The following is a 16,058-nucleotide window of genomic DNA, read 5'->3' as shown; positions in this document are numbered from 1 at the left end:
ACAGGGTTTCTCTGTGTAGCCTTGCCTGTCCTGGAACTGACTCTGTAGACCAAGCTGTCTCAAAGAGATCATTCTGCTTCTGTCTCCTGAGTGCTGGGATAAAAGGCGCATACTACCATCTTATTCCTGCCCTCCAGGAGATAGGAGACTACCTATTTTGAAAATGACAGTCACCCTATTAGAGAACTGCAAACACTTAAAACACCTCATGTTAATACACTGCCTCAATCTTTGAACAAAACAATAGTAATATAAACTCAAGTCTATTTCAAAGATAGTGTAAACTGTATAAGACAATAAATAGTATTGCTGGGAGTCAATGTTGTAAGAGAAGAGCAGCTGTATAAATTCAGCTGTACAAATAACTGAAGTAATGGTCTTTTGAGGACTTTAAGTGTAGAAGCTGGACATGGGATTAGTACCTAGCACCCAGGTGGGGCACAGGTGTGGCTCACCACACTTGTAAACTCCAGGTCTAGGGGACATGATGTCCTCTTCTGGCTCCCTGAGGCACTGTATGCATGCAGCACACACACATACACATTAAATAACTATCGGACATGGTGGTACACACCTTGAAGCCCAGCACTCAGGGAGCAGAGCCAGGAGTTTGAGGCCAGCCTAGTCTACATAATGAGTTCCAAGACAGACAGGGCTGCATAGAGACCCAGTCTCAAAAAAATTAAATAAGAAAGTACTAGGTAAAAATTATCTAGTACAAGTCTTTGGCACAGATAAGAATTATTAAATTAAATATAAAATAAAGTTTTCAGTGGCTCCCATCTGAAACTTGCCTATCTATTCCCTGGTTTTGTACTTCATGTTCAATTAAGACGCTTGGTCTGGGCTGGAGAGATGGCTCAGAGGTTAAGAGCACTGACTGCTCTTCCAGAGGTCCTGAGTTCAATTCCCAGCAACCACATAGTGGCTCATAACCATCTGAAATGAGATCTGGTGCCCTCTTCTGGCCTGCAGACATATGTGCAGGCAGAACACTGTATACTAAATAAATAAATCTTTAAAAAAAAAAAAAAAAAGACACTTGGTCTAAGAAATTAATAATATAGAAACCCCCAACCCAGTTTCCATTTTTCTCTACCATTCCAACAACTTATGATCCATACACACACTGTTCAATTATTCCTTCTTAGTCTATCATCTACCTCTTAAGTCAGTCCAGAAAAAAAATAACATCTAGAATCTGATCCGCCTCAATGTAATTTGACTTCATGTCCAAATCCCTGGCTGATCTTTAGCTTCCATACTAACTTAAATCACTACTAGTCTAGAGCATCTCCACTGTTCAAGAGCCTAGTATCTCTAGCACTTACACAACTTTAATCTTACTCTCTCCAATTCTTTCAAGGATCATGCAATAAAGCTCATCTCATGCTCCTACAACCCAATCAACACAGCTAAATCAAACTTCTAGCCATTTCCCCCAAAATGTCATGATACATCTCTGACCACAGTTTTCCTCATTTCTTACTTGACTTTTCATTATTCTCTCAAAACTAATCTTAAGTATTGGTGCTTCTTCAAAAAAATCTTCACTGAATAGGTAGTTCCCTGAAAATGACAATGTTTTGAGTTGGGAGGTGGTAGTGCACGCCTTTAACCTCAGCACTCGGGAGGCAGAGACAGGTAAATATCTTGAGTTTGAGGCCAGCCTGGCCTACAGAGCGAGATCCAGGACAGTCAGGGCTACACAGAAAAACCTTGTCTTTAAAAACCAAAACCAACTAACCAACCAAAGGACAATGTTTTAATTACCTTTATATTCTGATACCTGGTTACAAAATAATTACAGACCTTTAAGACCTCAGCTGCTGAATAAAAATCTTCAAAGGTCATGAAAAGTACCCAGATTTGCCAGTTAGATATTTAAATCATTTTAGATTTGCCCTCCTGACCTCCCCTTTAGTTATTTGAAACAGGATCTAAGATAGCTCAGCCTGGTCTACAACTCCTGATCCTGCCTACCTCTACCTCCTAAGTGTTAGGACTACCAGGAGGGCAGGCATACCATCACACCAGGCTCTCACTTCAAATTTTTTAATATAACTAAAAAAGAATCATTTAGGTTAGGAAAACATTGGAGAACTTACTGTTTATTGTTATCAATTACAAAGTTAATTTTATCTCCAGTTTCCAGCTGAACATTCCCTTCCACGTCTTCAGAGGTGTAAGTCAGATAAAACACTTCCTGTGAATTAACAGGCTATTATTATTATCTCAGCAGGATGCACATTCACTGTACAATGTAGTTTACTTAAATACTTTTTCTACTGGCAGTTTAAAGCCAAAGTTCTTAATGTTATAGGCAGTATGACAAGTAAGTTGTCTTATTCATAAACACACTTCCCCCTCCATGGTGCTGATGACTTCTCTGAGTCCACAGCTGAGCAGCAATCCAAGTTCAAAAAGCTTACACACGTGGAAGCATTTGCCCAGAGACTGTAGTTACATTTCAAAAAGACAATTTTTACATAAGGCATTCCAAATAAAAAACTGGAGTTAGTGCTTAAAAGGAACCAGAAATAAATTCCCCCTCCCCACAACCCACCAAAAAGTGATTTAAAGGAGCATTTTACCTTAATGTTCTAACTAAGGTCACACTTGGGCAAGCTAACACACTTGGAAGTCCTATGGATTTTTTTCTTTAAAAATAATTTTATTATGCTGCACTTGAAGCCTCTTAAAACCAAATTTAAAAATAATGATTTTAGCAACTAGCTTACGTTTTCTACTTTGAATTTTAAAGTACGCTTATAGATCACATGATGGATCAGGCAAAGGTTTAAGAAAAATACACAAGTTTACCCCATTACGTTCGTAGCATACACTCCCTGTTGGACTCTGACCCGGGGCAGCTGGAGATTTACTCTCTAAGTTGTGAGGAACAGCGCACACAACCTACCAGTCAAAAAAAAAAAAATTTCCATTGCTAATCATTTCAGGAGCAGCACTGTGCAATATCAACTGAGTTCTAATATCCTCTATACTATACATAGGGATGCATTTTAATATGATCCACAAGAGGATGTCATGCTGCCAAGTTTCAAACTTACAGTATACAAACTGACTGTAAGTAAAGACTTAGGGTTATGTATAAAACCCAAATTGAGTCTTGACCATTTTTTTTTTTATTTTAGGTCAAGAAATGCCAGTGCTTCTGATCTAATTTTAAAAGTTATCTTTATATACTAGAGCTCTCTTCGTGCAAACTGAGGAGGAGGCAGGGGACAATCTTCCTTTTCTAATGTGAAAGATATTCAAATATGGGGCCCTAAGGAAACACAAAATATCAAAGTCACTAACTTGTCCATTAATTCGTTCCTCAGGATGTATTTCTGGTTTTATCTTCACCAATTTAATAGCAATAGGTTTCCCAGTCCGTCGGTCAGATGATACTTCAAATTCAACATCATCTAAAATAAAGAATGTGTTATGTTTGTTGGACTAATGCTTGAAAAATGGCATCTTGCTTCTGAATTCTACTTTTAAGTAATATTTGAGTTGCCTTAGACCATTGGTTCTCAAAGTGGGTTCCTAGGCCAGAAGCATCAACATTACCTGGGAGCTTAGGAGACATGCAAATTCTTGAGCCTTACTTCAGACCTAGGCAAAGACAAACTCTGGGGATCAAGTACAGCAATAGGTATTTTAGCCAGCCTTTTGAGTGACTCTGATACACAGGAGCATTTCAGAGCCACTGCCTTAGACTGAAATAGCCAGATATCCAATCCTAGTTTCCATGGCATTTACACACATTACAAATGAGATAACACAAGACTACAATATTTAGAAACTTCTTATTTTAACTTCTCTATACCTTGGTTTTCTTATCTATAAGGTAAGAATAATTTCTAACACACAAGATCAATGAGAGGATTAAACAAAGTAATGCTAAATAGCATGAACCTCCAGCATCTGGTACACCAAATATTCATGTAAGCCACTGTTCTAAGTTCATCCTCCAAGATTTTTTTATGTGTGTAAGAGTTCCGCCTACATGTACTTATGTAGACAACATTTTGTATCTGGTACCCACAGAGGCCAGAAGAGACCATCAGATCTTCTCCTGGAACTGGAATATGAGCTGAGGTGTGAGTGCTAGAAAATGAATGCAGGTCCTATGTAAGAGCAGCAAGTATTCATAACTGCGTGGCACCATTCCAGCCTCCTGGGTTTTTTGGTTTTGTTTTGAAATAGAAACCACATAACTTCATTCCTTTAAATCTTCTAAGTATCTATCTAAAGTAAAAAATACTCAAATGTATCTTTTTCCCAGTTGTCTTTCAAATCTCAAAAAGACACCACACCACAATAAAAATTAGAATATACATTTCATGTTAGCATAACTAAAATGTTCATCTCTTCTGGCTTATAACACACCAACAAGCACTCTCAGGAACTAGTAGACATGCAATAGGGAGTTAAAAGGTGAGCTGACAGATTACCTCCTACTTTTAAGTCCTGGAGGTTGCCATTATATTGTGAACAGTGGAAGAAAAGTCTAGCTTGCCGTTCTGAACACTGAATAAATCCATAAGAGGTCAACAGTTTTTCAATAACCCCAGTTTCACGCAGTGCTGCTGAAGTACCATTGGGGTACCCATTGTGTCCATTGTTGTGGAGAAGGTTTGGATCAAAGCTCATCTGTTTTAAAAAGAAAAAACAAAACAAAACAAAACAAACCACTCAATATACATAGATCTGTTCATAATTTCCAGAGCATACTAAATCTGATTAACAGATCTTTTTATCTTTGCTATAGAAAGGCAAAGAAAATGAAGTTAAAATAGACTTTTAAAAAGTTGATTTATAGACATTTACTACTGAAATACTTAGTTAACATCTCAGAAGAAACTATTATTTTAAGTAATTGCTGTCACTTAAAAGAATTTTCACTCACAAAACCAAATAATTCCTGCAGCTTAATACTAAGGTAAAGCAATGATATTAACTTTAACATTAACTTAACATTACTGAAACAATTACAGAACAAAAATAATCAATATAAAAAACTGGTTACCTAGAACTACCAGTTTCGTTAACACCTTTGTTTGTATCTAAGTAGATATATTCATACTATTTTAGAAAGCCATGCAGGCTGAAGTCATAAAGTTAGTAGAGATTAACACAATAAACTTTCAATACTTAATTCAAACTAAAAAAAACCTGTGGCACAATGAATGCTCAAGTCCTTGAAAAAAATAATTGAAAAAATTTGAGTCGAAAACTCTAATACAAAACTCCCAGCCAAAAAGAGCTGTCTAGCCCGGAGGTGGAGGCGCACGCCTTTAATCCCAGCACTCGGGAGGCAGAGCCAGGAGGATCTCTGTGAGTTCAAGGCCAGCCTGGTCTACAGAGTGAGATCCAGGACAGCTACCAAAACTACAAAGAAAAACCCTGTCGGGGGGTGGGGGGTGGGGTGGGGGTGGGGGCAGAGGAGTTGTCTAACAATGTTTAGTTAATTCCTAAGAACATTCAAGACCTTTTCCCTGCTAAGAAACCAAGCAGTACCCAGACAATCATGACATCTCTAAATAATGTAATCTGTTTCTATGATCAATTCTAAGATCTGATAAAGCAAAGAAACATTCTGCAGTAAAAAAATGAAGCTGATACAATACAATACAATGGAATCTGTTTAGGTCAAATACTATTACCTTGGGTATTTTATAAATCATAAAAGTGAATTATTTTGTAAATTTAAAAGAATCGTAAAATGGAAAAAGCATCTGGTAAAGGCTGAGTAATTTACCACAGAAGCACCATCTCCCAATCTTTTAAAAAGTCCCTTTCACTGAAATTATGACATAAGCATTTTCATTTACTTGAAACATTGGGCAATTACTAAAAGGATATATATCTTCAAGGAGCAAAATCCTTTATGTGAATGATGAGCATTTTTCCTGCATGTATGTCTGTGTACCCTATACTGCCTACTGTCCATGAAGGCCAGAAGCGAGCACTGGATCCCCTGGAACCAGTCACAGACAGTGGGGGTACTAGGAATCAAACCTGGGTCCTCTGGCAGGGCAGCCAGCACTCTTTACCAATGAACCATCTTTCCAGCCCCAAGGACCAAAACTCTTGAAAGATAAACAGTTAAGCTGGGTCTTGCTGGTGTACAACTTTAGTCCCAGCACTCAGGAGGCAAGAGCAGGTGGATCTCTTGAGTTCCAGGACAGTCAGGGCTACACAGAGAAACCTTGTCTCGAAAATAAAAAAAGAAACAGTTAAAATAATACACGGGATGCTCAAAATACGCAAATCAAAGCACAGTTGTTAGTAATTAAGCTCTGTTTCCATTGTTCTGAACTGCATTAACTTAATTTTTCACAAAAGTCCATAAAAGTAATATACTATGCACATTTTACCAAGGAGGAAACAATCACTTGCCAAAATCCACTGTTAGATGACTCAAACCATGGGCTTTAAGCTCTCTCCAACTAAAGCCGCTTGGCAATTTAATTAAAACACAAGAATCAGATTGAGTGGAGATAAGGATCTGAAACCCTCCACTTCCAACAAGATCTAAGCAAGCAATATTGATGCTTCGGTCCTTAGACTTTCTTTGAGCAGCAAGGTCCTAAACTCCTAAAGTTATCTTTCAAAATCCAAAGTGAAAGAAACGATTAGGAAGTTATAAAGTGAGTCTGCAGGCACTTCAACTAGACCACGCACCCCTCATAAGCCATGCTGAACACAATGCAAGACAAACTGGATCACCCCTTTCCTGACTTACAGATCTCTGATATGTGGGGGTCCGCTTTTGTTTTTTTGTCCCAGATGAGGTAGAAGATGAAGACAAGGGTAAAGAGAGTGAAGGAGGGGCTGCAGGAGTGGGTTGATGATCTGATGACAAGGTAAATACGTTCTCCATATCAAATAGCTGTGGCAACATAGCATGATGTTTACGAGTCTAATCAGTAAATGAGGGTCAAACTGAAGAGTATTCTCAGATACATTAAACAATCATTATCCTGTTATAATTATTTTAAATGTCATAAGAACACTCTAGAGGCGGCCTGGTGGTGGTGGTGCAAGCCTTTAATCCCAGCACTTGGGAGGCAGAGGCAGGCGATCTCTAAGTCAGGGCCAACCTGGTCTACAGAGTGAGTTCCAGGACAGTCAGGGCTACACAAAGAAACTGTGTCGAAAAACAAAAACAAGAACTCTAGAGACTACTAAGCCAATTTTCTTCTCAATTCTAATCCAATGGGAAATAGAAAAACGCTACAAATACATTTTTGCTGAAATAAAAATTAGTTCGTATAAGTATTACTGTGTATTTACATCTTAGATTTCACTAAACTGATGTATATCAGACAGTTAAATTTCTCAGATAATGCCAATATTCTGAGAGTTGAACTACAACGCACTAGGTTGACAGTCAAGTCCTTATTTCCTTACTCATTTGCTCTCAGCACACTACAGTTTAAACATACCCAATTGAATGGCCCTACACATTTAGTTATCTAGCCAACTCCACAGCAGAAGCACTTTCTGCAGACGTTTATATGGAAGGTAAGGTTAAGTACAAGCAAAGCACACAGGACTTGACACTTCTATTCCCAGTACTAGCTATTCAACCTCATTATGAAAGAAACGACTACTTAATGAAATCTAATGAGTATGTCAGGCTTATATTAGTCACAATAAAACATACTGCGCATATATATATATAAAGTCCCTGAGGTATCAATTCATAATAGGATGAAGTTTAAAACAAAACAAAGAAAAAAAAAAGCCAAGCATGGTGATTCATGTGTACAATCCTAACATCTGAGAGCCCAAAGCAGGAAGATTATTGAGTTGAGGCCTGTATGGACTACAGTGAAATCCTGTCTTACAAAAGAAGGTAAAATAGCACAAACAGAAACAATCCTCCAAAACAGTGGTTCTCAACCTGTGGGTCACAACTCCTTAGGAGGGGGGGTCAACAATCCTTTCACATGGGTCACCTAAGACCATTGGAAAACAGATATTTACAATTCATAATAGTAGCAAAACCGCAGTTAAGTAGTAATGAAAATAATTTTATAGTGGGGGTCACCACAACATGAGGAACTATATTAAAGGGTTGCAGCATTAGGAAGGTTGAGAGCCACTGCTCCAACACAAAACAAATACTTAAAGCATGGTAGCACATGCTTTAAATCTAGCACCTAGGAAGCAAAGACCAAAAAAATTAGAAACAAACAGAATCAAACAAAAACTTCCCTAAAAAAAGTATACAGACCATACTTATCTAATGAAGATGACATGAATCTGTATAAACAGGTAACCTATTTCCATAATACTGCTCATTTTTTTTATATGCACTCTTCCAAAACAACTACAGTACAATGCAATCCATAATATTTTCACAGGCTTCTTACTGACATGTAATATAATCAATTTGAGGACCATTACTCTAGGCTGACTTAGTTCATGAATTTTAAAGTCCTATTTCTTTATGTTTAGACCTTAGTCTTACTACATGGATTGTTAAATGAAAAGACAGACAAACCCATGTGATAGGAAACATAAAACCCAGAAAACTGTAAGCCTAATCCATCACCACCATTCATTTTCAAGTTTCCATTCCTACTATACAGCACTCTGTAGGTAGGAAGAATCACTACTTTCTCACCCAAGAAAAATAAACCAGAATCTGAAAAGACAGACACCAGCATTTCCTTCTAAAACTTAACTCAGGAACAAGATATTGGGATCCAGACTATACTGCTCTTTGGTCTTCTCTCTAAATCTCCACTGACCTATGCTCTTTTCTGTAGCCTTTAACCACTTTAGGTACTGTTTTATCCCTCATAGGAAAAGACAGATACTACTCAACTTTACTTTTTTTTTTTTTTTTTGATGTTTTAAACCAGAGTCTCATAATATAGTTATAGTTGGCCTTGTACTATGTAGCCCAGGCTAGACTTGAAATAGCAATCTTCCCACCTTAACCTTTTGACTGCTGAGACTACAACCTTGGGAATGTTTTAATGTTTTCAAAGAACTCCTAGTAATTTGGAAAAACTATATATTTTTTATGTAATTACAACTCATTTGTTCACCAACATTGCCAAAAACCTTTTCCCAGCACCTGGAAAGAAGAGACAGGAGGATCTGAGTTCAAAGCCAACCTGGTCTACATTGCTAATTTTGCAAAAGGAGGGGGGATAATGACAGACAACACGATGGACAGACACAAAGTACACACTAATGAACAAAATGAAATATTCAATAAAACCCTCAAAAGTCACTACTTATGTAATGCAAAATGCTCAGAAAGTGAAAAAAAAAAACCTAAGGGGGGGGGGAGAGGAATATCACAATTTCTGGATTTGAAATCAATTTAAAAAAAACCCAAAAGACCTTTGATTTTTTTATGTATGTGAAGTTTCCTACTCAGAAAAATATGCAGTTAATTTCATAGTGGTATTAAAGAATTTAAGGAAATGTGTAGAATTAAATTACCAGATATGACTTTCTTTGAGAACTATGACTTTTTGTTCAGCTAAATACCTAGAGTCTAATCAGTGGATGGCATGAGTGTAGATATTCACTTGTTTGAACTATTAAAAGGTTCTACAACAAATGAACAAATCAATGAATTAATTTTGAAGACTTTGGGAAAATTTGAGCTTTGTCAATGATTTAAAAATCCTCTAACAGGCAGGCTGTGGTGGCGCATGACTTTAATCCCAGCACCTGGGAAGCAGAGGCAGGCAGATCTCTGAGTTTGAGACCAGCCTGGTCCACAAGTTTCAGGACAGTCAAGACTACAGAGAGAAACCCTGTCTCAAAAACAAAAAACAACAAACAAAATAAAACCCTCTGATAGAGCTAACACGTTCATATACTTTCATGGTAATAAACTAGTGTAAGCTTTCTGATACCCACTTTGGTAGCATTTATCAAAATGGGGAGATAAGGTTGAGTTACAGCCTCTCATACTATCATACAGAGGTCCCACACTGAGCTCTGACACAAGTTTAATTGTGTCATGCAGGAATCAGAAAGAATATATAAGTCAGATACTGTGGCGCACACCACAGGACTAAGGGGCAAAGGCAGATGATCTATGAGTTGAAAGTTAGCTGGGCCTACACAGCAGGTTTCCAGGTCAGGCAGGAATAGCATAGAGCTAGGTGTGATGATACATGATTGCAATCTCAGCACTTGGGAGATGGATGCAGTGGGATCAGGAATTTAAGGCCATCCTGAGCTACATATTCACTTTGTAATTAGTCTGAGCTACATGAGGCTTTGTACAAAAATGTTTACGCTGTAATAAAAAAAATTATACGGGGACTGGAAAGTTGTCCCAGTGGTTAAGAGCACTTGTTGCTCTTGCAGAGGACACATGTTCAATTTCTGGCCCCACATGGCAGCTCAAAACCATCTGTATCTCTAGTTCTAGGGGATCTGAAATCCTCTTACCTTCTCAGACACCAGGCACACATGTGGTGCACAGACACATACATGCAGACAAACCTCTTGCATATAAAATAAATAAAAGACCCCACAAGTGAAAAGAGCTAAAAAGTAGCAAAAGTGAAAAGAGAATCCAATTCTTACTCAATGGCTCACACTTTTTAAACTTTTTTTTTTTTTTTGCATGAGTGTTTGACTGCATCTGTATGTGTACCATTTGAGTGCCTAGTACCGGAGGAAGCCATAAGAAGCTTTAGGATGTCCTGAAACTGGAGTTATGGATGATTGTTGTAAACCACCGTATGGATGTTTGGGATTGAATCTGGGTCCTCCGCTAGAGCAGCAAGTGCTCTTAACTGTGCCATGGCTCATCACACTCTTAACCCACACTGGCTTATTCATTTAACCAGGACTTAAGTGCTTACAGTATCTGCACTGATTTAGGTTCTATTCATATAGATTAGGATCTCAGTTACATTTAATTTTCCAGAGATTTCCTCAAATATAAAGTCAGAGCTTAAGTGATTTCAAAATTCCCTTAAATAAAATAAGAGCTGGAGAGAGTGTTTAGTGGGTAAGAGCACTGACAGTTCTTCCAGAGGACCCAGATTCAATTCCTGGCATCCACAGGACAGTTCTGTCAACTCCAGTTCCAGGGGACCTGACATCCTCACACAGATAAACATGCAGGGAAAACAACAATGCATATAAAATAAAAAATAAAAATATAAGTTCTAGTCATTATAATTTTATGCCATTAACTCCTGTGAGAAAATGTTTGTGATCTAGTATGCTTGTTTCTCTACTAACAATTCCATTCTATAAGTTATTTCCCTCAAAGCCAGTTCTAGAAAAAGGTAGCTCTGCATGCCTACAGTAAACATCTCTTTGTTTAACTTCCACTGTTCCTTTCAGCTGGTTTATTGAAGGCAGGGTTTCATGTAGCCCAGCTGCAGGCAGACTGAAATAAGTCACTAAGGATGATCTCTAACTCCTCAATCTTTCTGCCTCAGCCTCCTAAGTGCTAGGAGTACAGATGTGCACCACCATATTGGCTTTCCTTTCAACTTCCTAAACACAAGTTCTTCATACTAACTACTGTTTTCTCAGTAGATTTTAAGTAACTATTACTAAAATATTTTTCACTATTTTTATAGTACTTTAATTAATACAGAACAATGATCATTTCTCTGTTAGGTGCATTAAAGTTTTAGCAACTGTTGTCACTTAAAACACATGTCCTTCATACAATCTCTCAACAAACCACATCAGGGAAATCAGGTTTTTCCTTTTAGTACCTCTAGAATGGATTTAGTCCAAAACAAAACAAACAACAACAAAATACACAGCAAAAACCCTGTAACCAGTGCATGCCTGTAGATCAAGGACTTGGGAGGTGGAGGCAGGTGGTCATCCTCACTAGTTGGAGAACAGCCTGGGCTACATGAAACCCTGTCATAAAACAACAAAACCAACCAAATAAATTATAATCTATTTTTTAAGTCACTAAAAGAAAAAATTCTATTTGTATCTACGTGTGGGTATGACACGTGTGTTTGGGTACCCGTGGAGTCAAGGAGAGAGTACTGGATCACTATGAGCCTAGCACCTAAAGTGGATACTAGGACTCAAAGAGTCCTCTAGAAGTAGCTGCAAACAGCCTTAACCTCTAAGCCTTAAGTACCCTTTGTTGGTTAACCTGTTTCAATTTACAGAGATCAAGCTTAAATTGTTAAAGTCTGTACTCTTTTATTGTTCTAAATTCATAACTATCTCAGGATGCTGGGATAGTTCATGGCCCTGCTTCACATAAAAAGCTTAGATTAGGTGTCTAGTTAGCACAACTGCTCATTATTAGGTCTTTAAGAAAAACAGGCACAAGAGAATTTGGAACATATGGCTGGTTAACTCCCTTAAAAAAAAAAAAAATCAGAACCTTAAATTTCTTGGTAAACTGTTATCAGAATTACATTTCTCCATATAACTAGTGTAGCATCAGTTTTCCAATGTCCTTGCTGATGTTCCTAGGTTTTCACTAGTAAGGGAGAAAAAGGCACTGTTGTGCTGACTTTGAAAACACGGCCTTTAGTTTCAGGTAACAGTCTCCATTTATTTTATTGTTATGCCCCTAGCAGTTAGCAAGTTACCCTGTCATCATCTCAGCCATTAAAAGCATTAATTTTCCTCTTGATATTGCTGCTATCATCTTGAATATGAAAATTATCTTCAGAAAAAAACAACAGGATGTCCTGTATTTGTTCTTCTTTTGTCATCTTTAGAGGGTTTTAATTAAACGATTCAAATTAATTCTTGTGTACTTCCACTTACCCTGAAATCTCTTCCCAAGCCCTTTGTTTCTTGCTATCTATCTATCTATCTATACTCATTCCTATAAATTAAGAAATTGAGTCCCAGGACAGCCAGGGCTGTAGAGAAACCCTGTCTAGAAAAACCAAACCACATCATACCACAAAAATTCACTAGGGTTCCACAGTATCACATATATGTCTGGAAATGAGTAGTTAAACCCACTGTTTCATTGTATGCTAACCTAAAAATTAAAACTAACCACACCCAAGGGTTCCATCACATTACCAAATGTTTCCTTAACCACACTTTTTTTCATCTAAGCATTTTACAAGTGTACTATCAGAACATGCTTTACAGCCAGTATCCTCTACCTCAGTTTTATCTTGCTTGCTAAAGTATGCATATAGCTCTATTTTCAGATAGTGGATAGTGGGGGGAGTACATAGGGTATATTCATCTATGTACTGAAAATGTTCATGTAGCAATATTCAGAATACAAAGATTAGATCAGAATATAAAGATTAGAACAAGCTGTAGAAAATGAAATATTTAATTTACATCCATCTCTGTAATTCACATCAGTGAAATAAATGGGGAAATGGAATACTTAAGTATTTCACACAACTGCCCTGCATCCTTAAGATACAGTCTTGCTGTTACCCCATGCTGTCTTCCATTTGTGGGATCAGGTCCTGCCTCAGTCTGCCAAGAAACCGAGACTAGAAAGAAGCACATGTACTTCCTAACCTCTTCCTTTAGCTTATAAGAAGCTTCAGTTTGTGGTAGGCATCTCCATTTAGCCCAACAGAACAAACAGCCTATACTTACTCTTAAAATCAGATGAGGAAGACAGAAGACATGCTGGAACAAATATCTTCAAATTGGTTATGGAGATAAATTTATCACTAGAGTAGTTATCAATTAAGAAACAATACAGGAGGAGCTGGGGTGTTGGGACACACCTTTAATCCCAGCACTGAGGAGGCAGAGGTAGGCAGATCTCTGAGTTCTAGACCAGCCTGGTCTACAGAGCAAGTTAAAGGATAGCCAGGGCTACACAGAGAAACCTTGTGAAGGAAGGAAGGAAGGGAGGGGAGGGAGGGAGGGAGGGAGATAGAGTAAAGAAAAGAAACAATGCTGGGTGGTGGCGGCACACGCCTTTAATCCCAGCACTTGGGAGGCAGAGCCAGGCAGATCTCTGTGAGTTAGAGGCCAGCCTGGTCTACAAAGTGAGATCAGGACAGGCACCAAAACTACACAGAGAAATGGGGGGGGGGAGGGGAGGGACGGGACGGACGGGGACATGGGGATAGGAGTTGGCGGTGGTGGCTAAGAGAACTTACTTGCTACTCTTGCTAAGGACCTAGGAAATTAAGTTCTAGGAGATCCAATGTCTCTTCTGGTCTCTGAAGGATCTTGCAAGCACACAACACAAAAACATACACTCAGAGACACACCTAGACACCCAGACACACATGCACTAAATAAAAAGAAGCAATGCTCATCCACAATAGGCCTGTGTGCTTCTTGAAATAAGACAAACTATTTCCATTCAATTTCATTTGCAACATTTTAAAATACGGTTGTCAACTTTTTGAAATCATTTTCTTCTTGTTCCTTCCTAGGTGGTTGTGCTGCTATTCTTTAAGGTTCTCTTCACAGTATTTCCCCTTTATACCACTTATAACCTAATGATTCCCTTCTCAATTCCAAGACTTTACATTTTAGAAAATCTAGAAACTAAAAAGACAAATTGCTCTTTATAACCCTAATTCTCTCAATAACTCTTTAACATCCCATACTAGTAGCCTTGCCTTCTGTTTTTTGTTTTTGTTTGTCTTGATTTTTCAAGACAGTGTTTCTTATGTGTAGCTCTGGCTGTCCTAGAACTTGGTCTGTAGACCAGGCTGGCCTTGCACTCAGATATCCACCTGCCTCTGCCTCTCAAGTGCTGGGATCAATGGTATACCACCACCGCCTAGCCTTTAGCATTGACTTCTGATTACAAACAAACTGTAGGTCTCAATTTCAACAAGCTCTGACACAAACTTCGTATTTCAGTGAATGACAAGCTTTCTAGTTTGGACAATTGGATGGACTAAGTTGGTTCTCATTAGGCTTATCTTCACACTGAACCTGTTACAAGACTCTATTAGAACCCCATGGTCTGCCTGTTTCTCCATCTATACAGATAAGCCTTTGTCTCAACTGTCTGTTCTTTGATCTCAGCAGATCTTCTCATCTTCAAATTATCTCTCAAATGAATCTAAAGGAATCAAGCCATCTTACCTTTGAAAAACAAAATCCATTAAAAATGCTAATAACCATCCCATGGCTCTCATACATATAGAACAGAGCCAATATACTCTGTTCACAACCTGGCTCCAAAAAGCTTCCCTGTCCAGTTACTCCAGATCCCCTTAAAACTGTACTCTCTAGTCTGTTTGTAACTGGACTGCTCAATACAGTCAGGCTCCCAACCTGAGAACTGTGATTTCTGTACTCTAGCAGAAGACTTTTTTTTTCTTGACAAAGTGCTGCTTTGTCTACACACCTCCCCTCTGAGAACTGTCTCTTATATTCTCAGCACTTAGAACCTTTTCTTTTAGTCTACATTTAACAGTGATATTTTGTAATAAAATGCTTTAAATGTAAGTTCATGAAAACTTAATTCACTACCAGACTCCAGCACTAGCAATACATAACAATACAGTAAGCACGTAAACCATACATCCATATACCATGCCCAGCTTATATATTCTTAACCAATGAAAATACAAAACCTACCTCGCAGTGATAATCAAATATTGCACTTTCAGTAGTATTTGCTGACTTTTCTTTTGCAGCACAAGTTCCAAAGGATGAAAGTTGCTAGTATGTAAAAAAAAAAAAAATAAAGGGAGCGAGAGGAAATGATCTATCAAGCTAATAAAGAATACAACTGCTGCTGCACCGGGCAATCTCACAGCACAGCACTGAAGAAAACAAAGACTACTAGCAGCGTTGGGAAGTGCTCTTTCAAAGCTGTTGAGTAGGCACAAACTTCTTGTTTCAGATCAAGTGTTGTGTCTTCAACTTGTGTACTCTTCTTTGGTGTTGCTGGTTGTTCCGGGTCTGTTCCTTGCCTGATCTGAACTTGAAGCAGCAGTTTCAGGTGGTAAAGTCTGTTCCGTTACACTTCATACTGGAAGCAGAAACAAAGACAAACTACAGCTAGTAAAGAACCAGGGACAAAGGGTGGGAGGCTTAGAATCACTGTCCTGTGATACAGGTAACTTGGAAGCACTCACTCTTGGAGAGTTCAAGTG

General features: G+C 38.2%; 1 protein-coding gene across 2 annotated transcripts in view; it reads right to left on the bottom strand.

The window, feature by feature from the left end:
* Positions 1-15,648, bottom strand: part of Csde1 (cold shock domain containing E1) — a 30,894-nt gene extending 15,246 nt beyond the window's left edge. The window contains exons 1-5 of one of the 2 annotated variants that reach the window (XM_059265979.1): positions 15,538-15,648; positions 4,464-4,662; positions 3,322-3,431; positions 2,824-2,916; positions 2,109-2,206 (exon numbers count right to left, since the gene is read on the bottom strand). In XM_059265979.1, coding sequence (XP_059121962.1) covers positions 2,109-2,206; positions 2,824-2,916; positions 3,322-3,431; positions 4,464-4,662 — 500 coding nt within the window. In that variant the 5' untranslated portion in view covers positions 15,538-15,648. The remainder of the gene's footprint in view (positions 1-2,108; positions 2,207-2,823; positions 2,917-3,321; positions 3,432-4,463; positions 4,663-15,537) is intronic. The other variant, XM_059265980.1, reaches the window with a different exon arrangement.
* Positions 15,649-16,058: the final 410 nt, after the last annotated feature.

Source organism: Peromyscus eremicus, chromosome 6 (genome assembly GCF_949786415.1).
Source record: "Peromyscus eremicus chromosome 6, PerEre_H2_v1, whole genome shotgun sequence".
Lineage (NCBI taxonomy): Eukaryota > Metazoa > Chordata > Mammalia > Rodentia > Cricetidae > Peromyscus > Peromyscus eremicus.
This window is presented reverse-complemented; position numbering and strand designations above follow the sequence as displayed.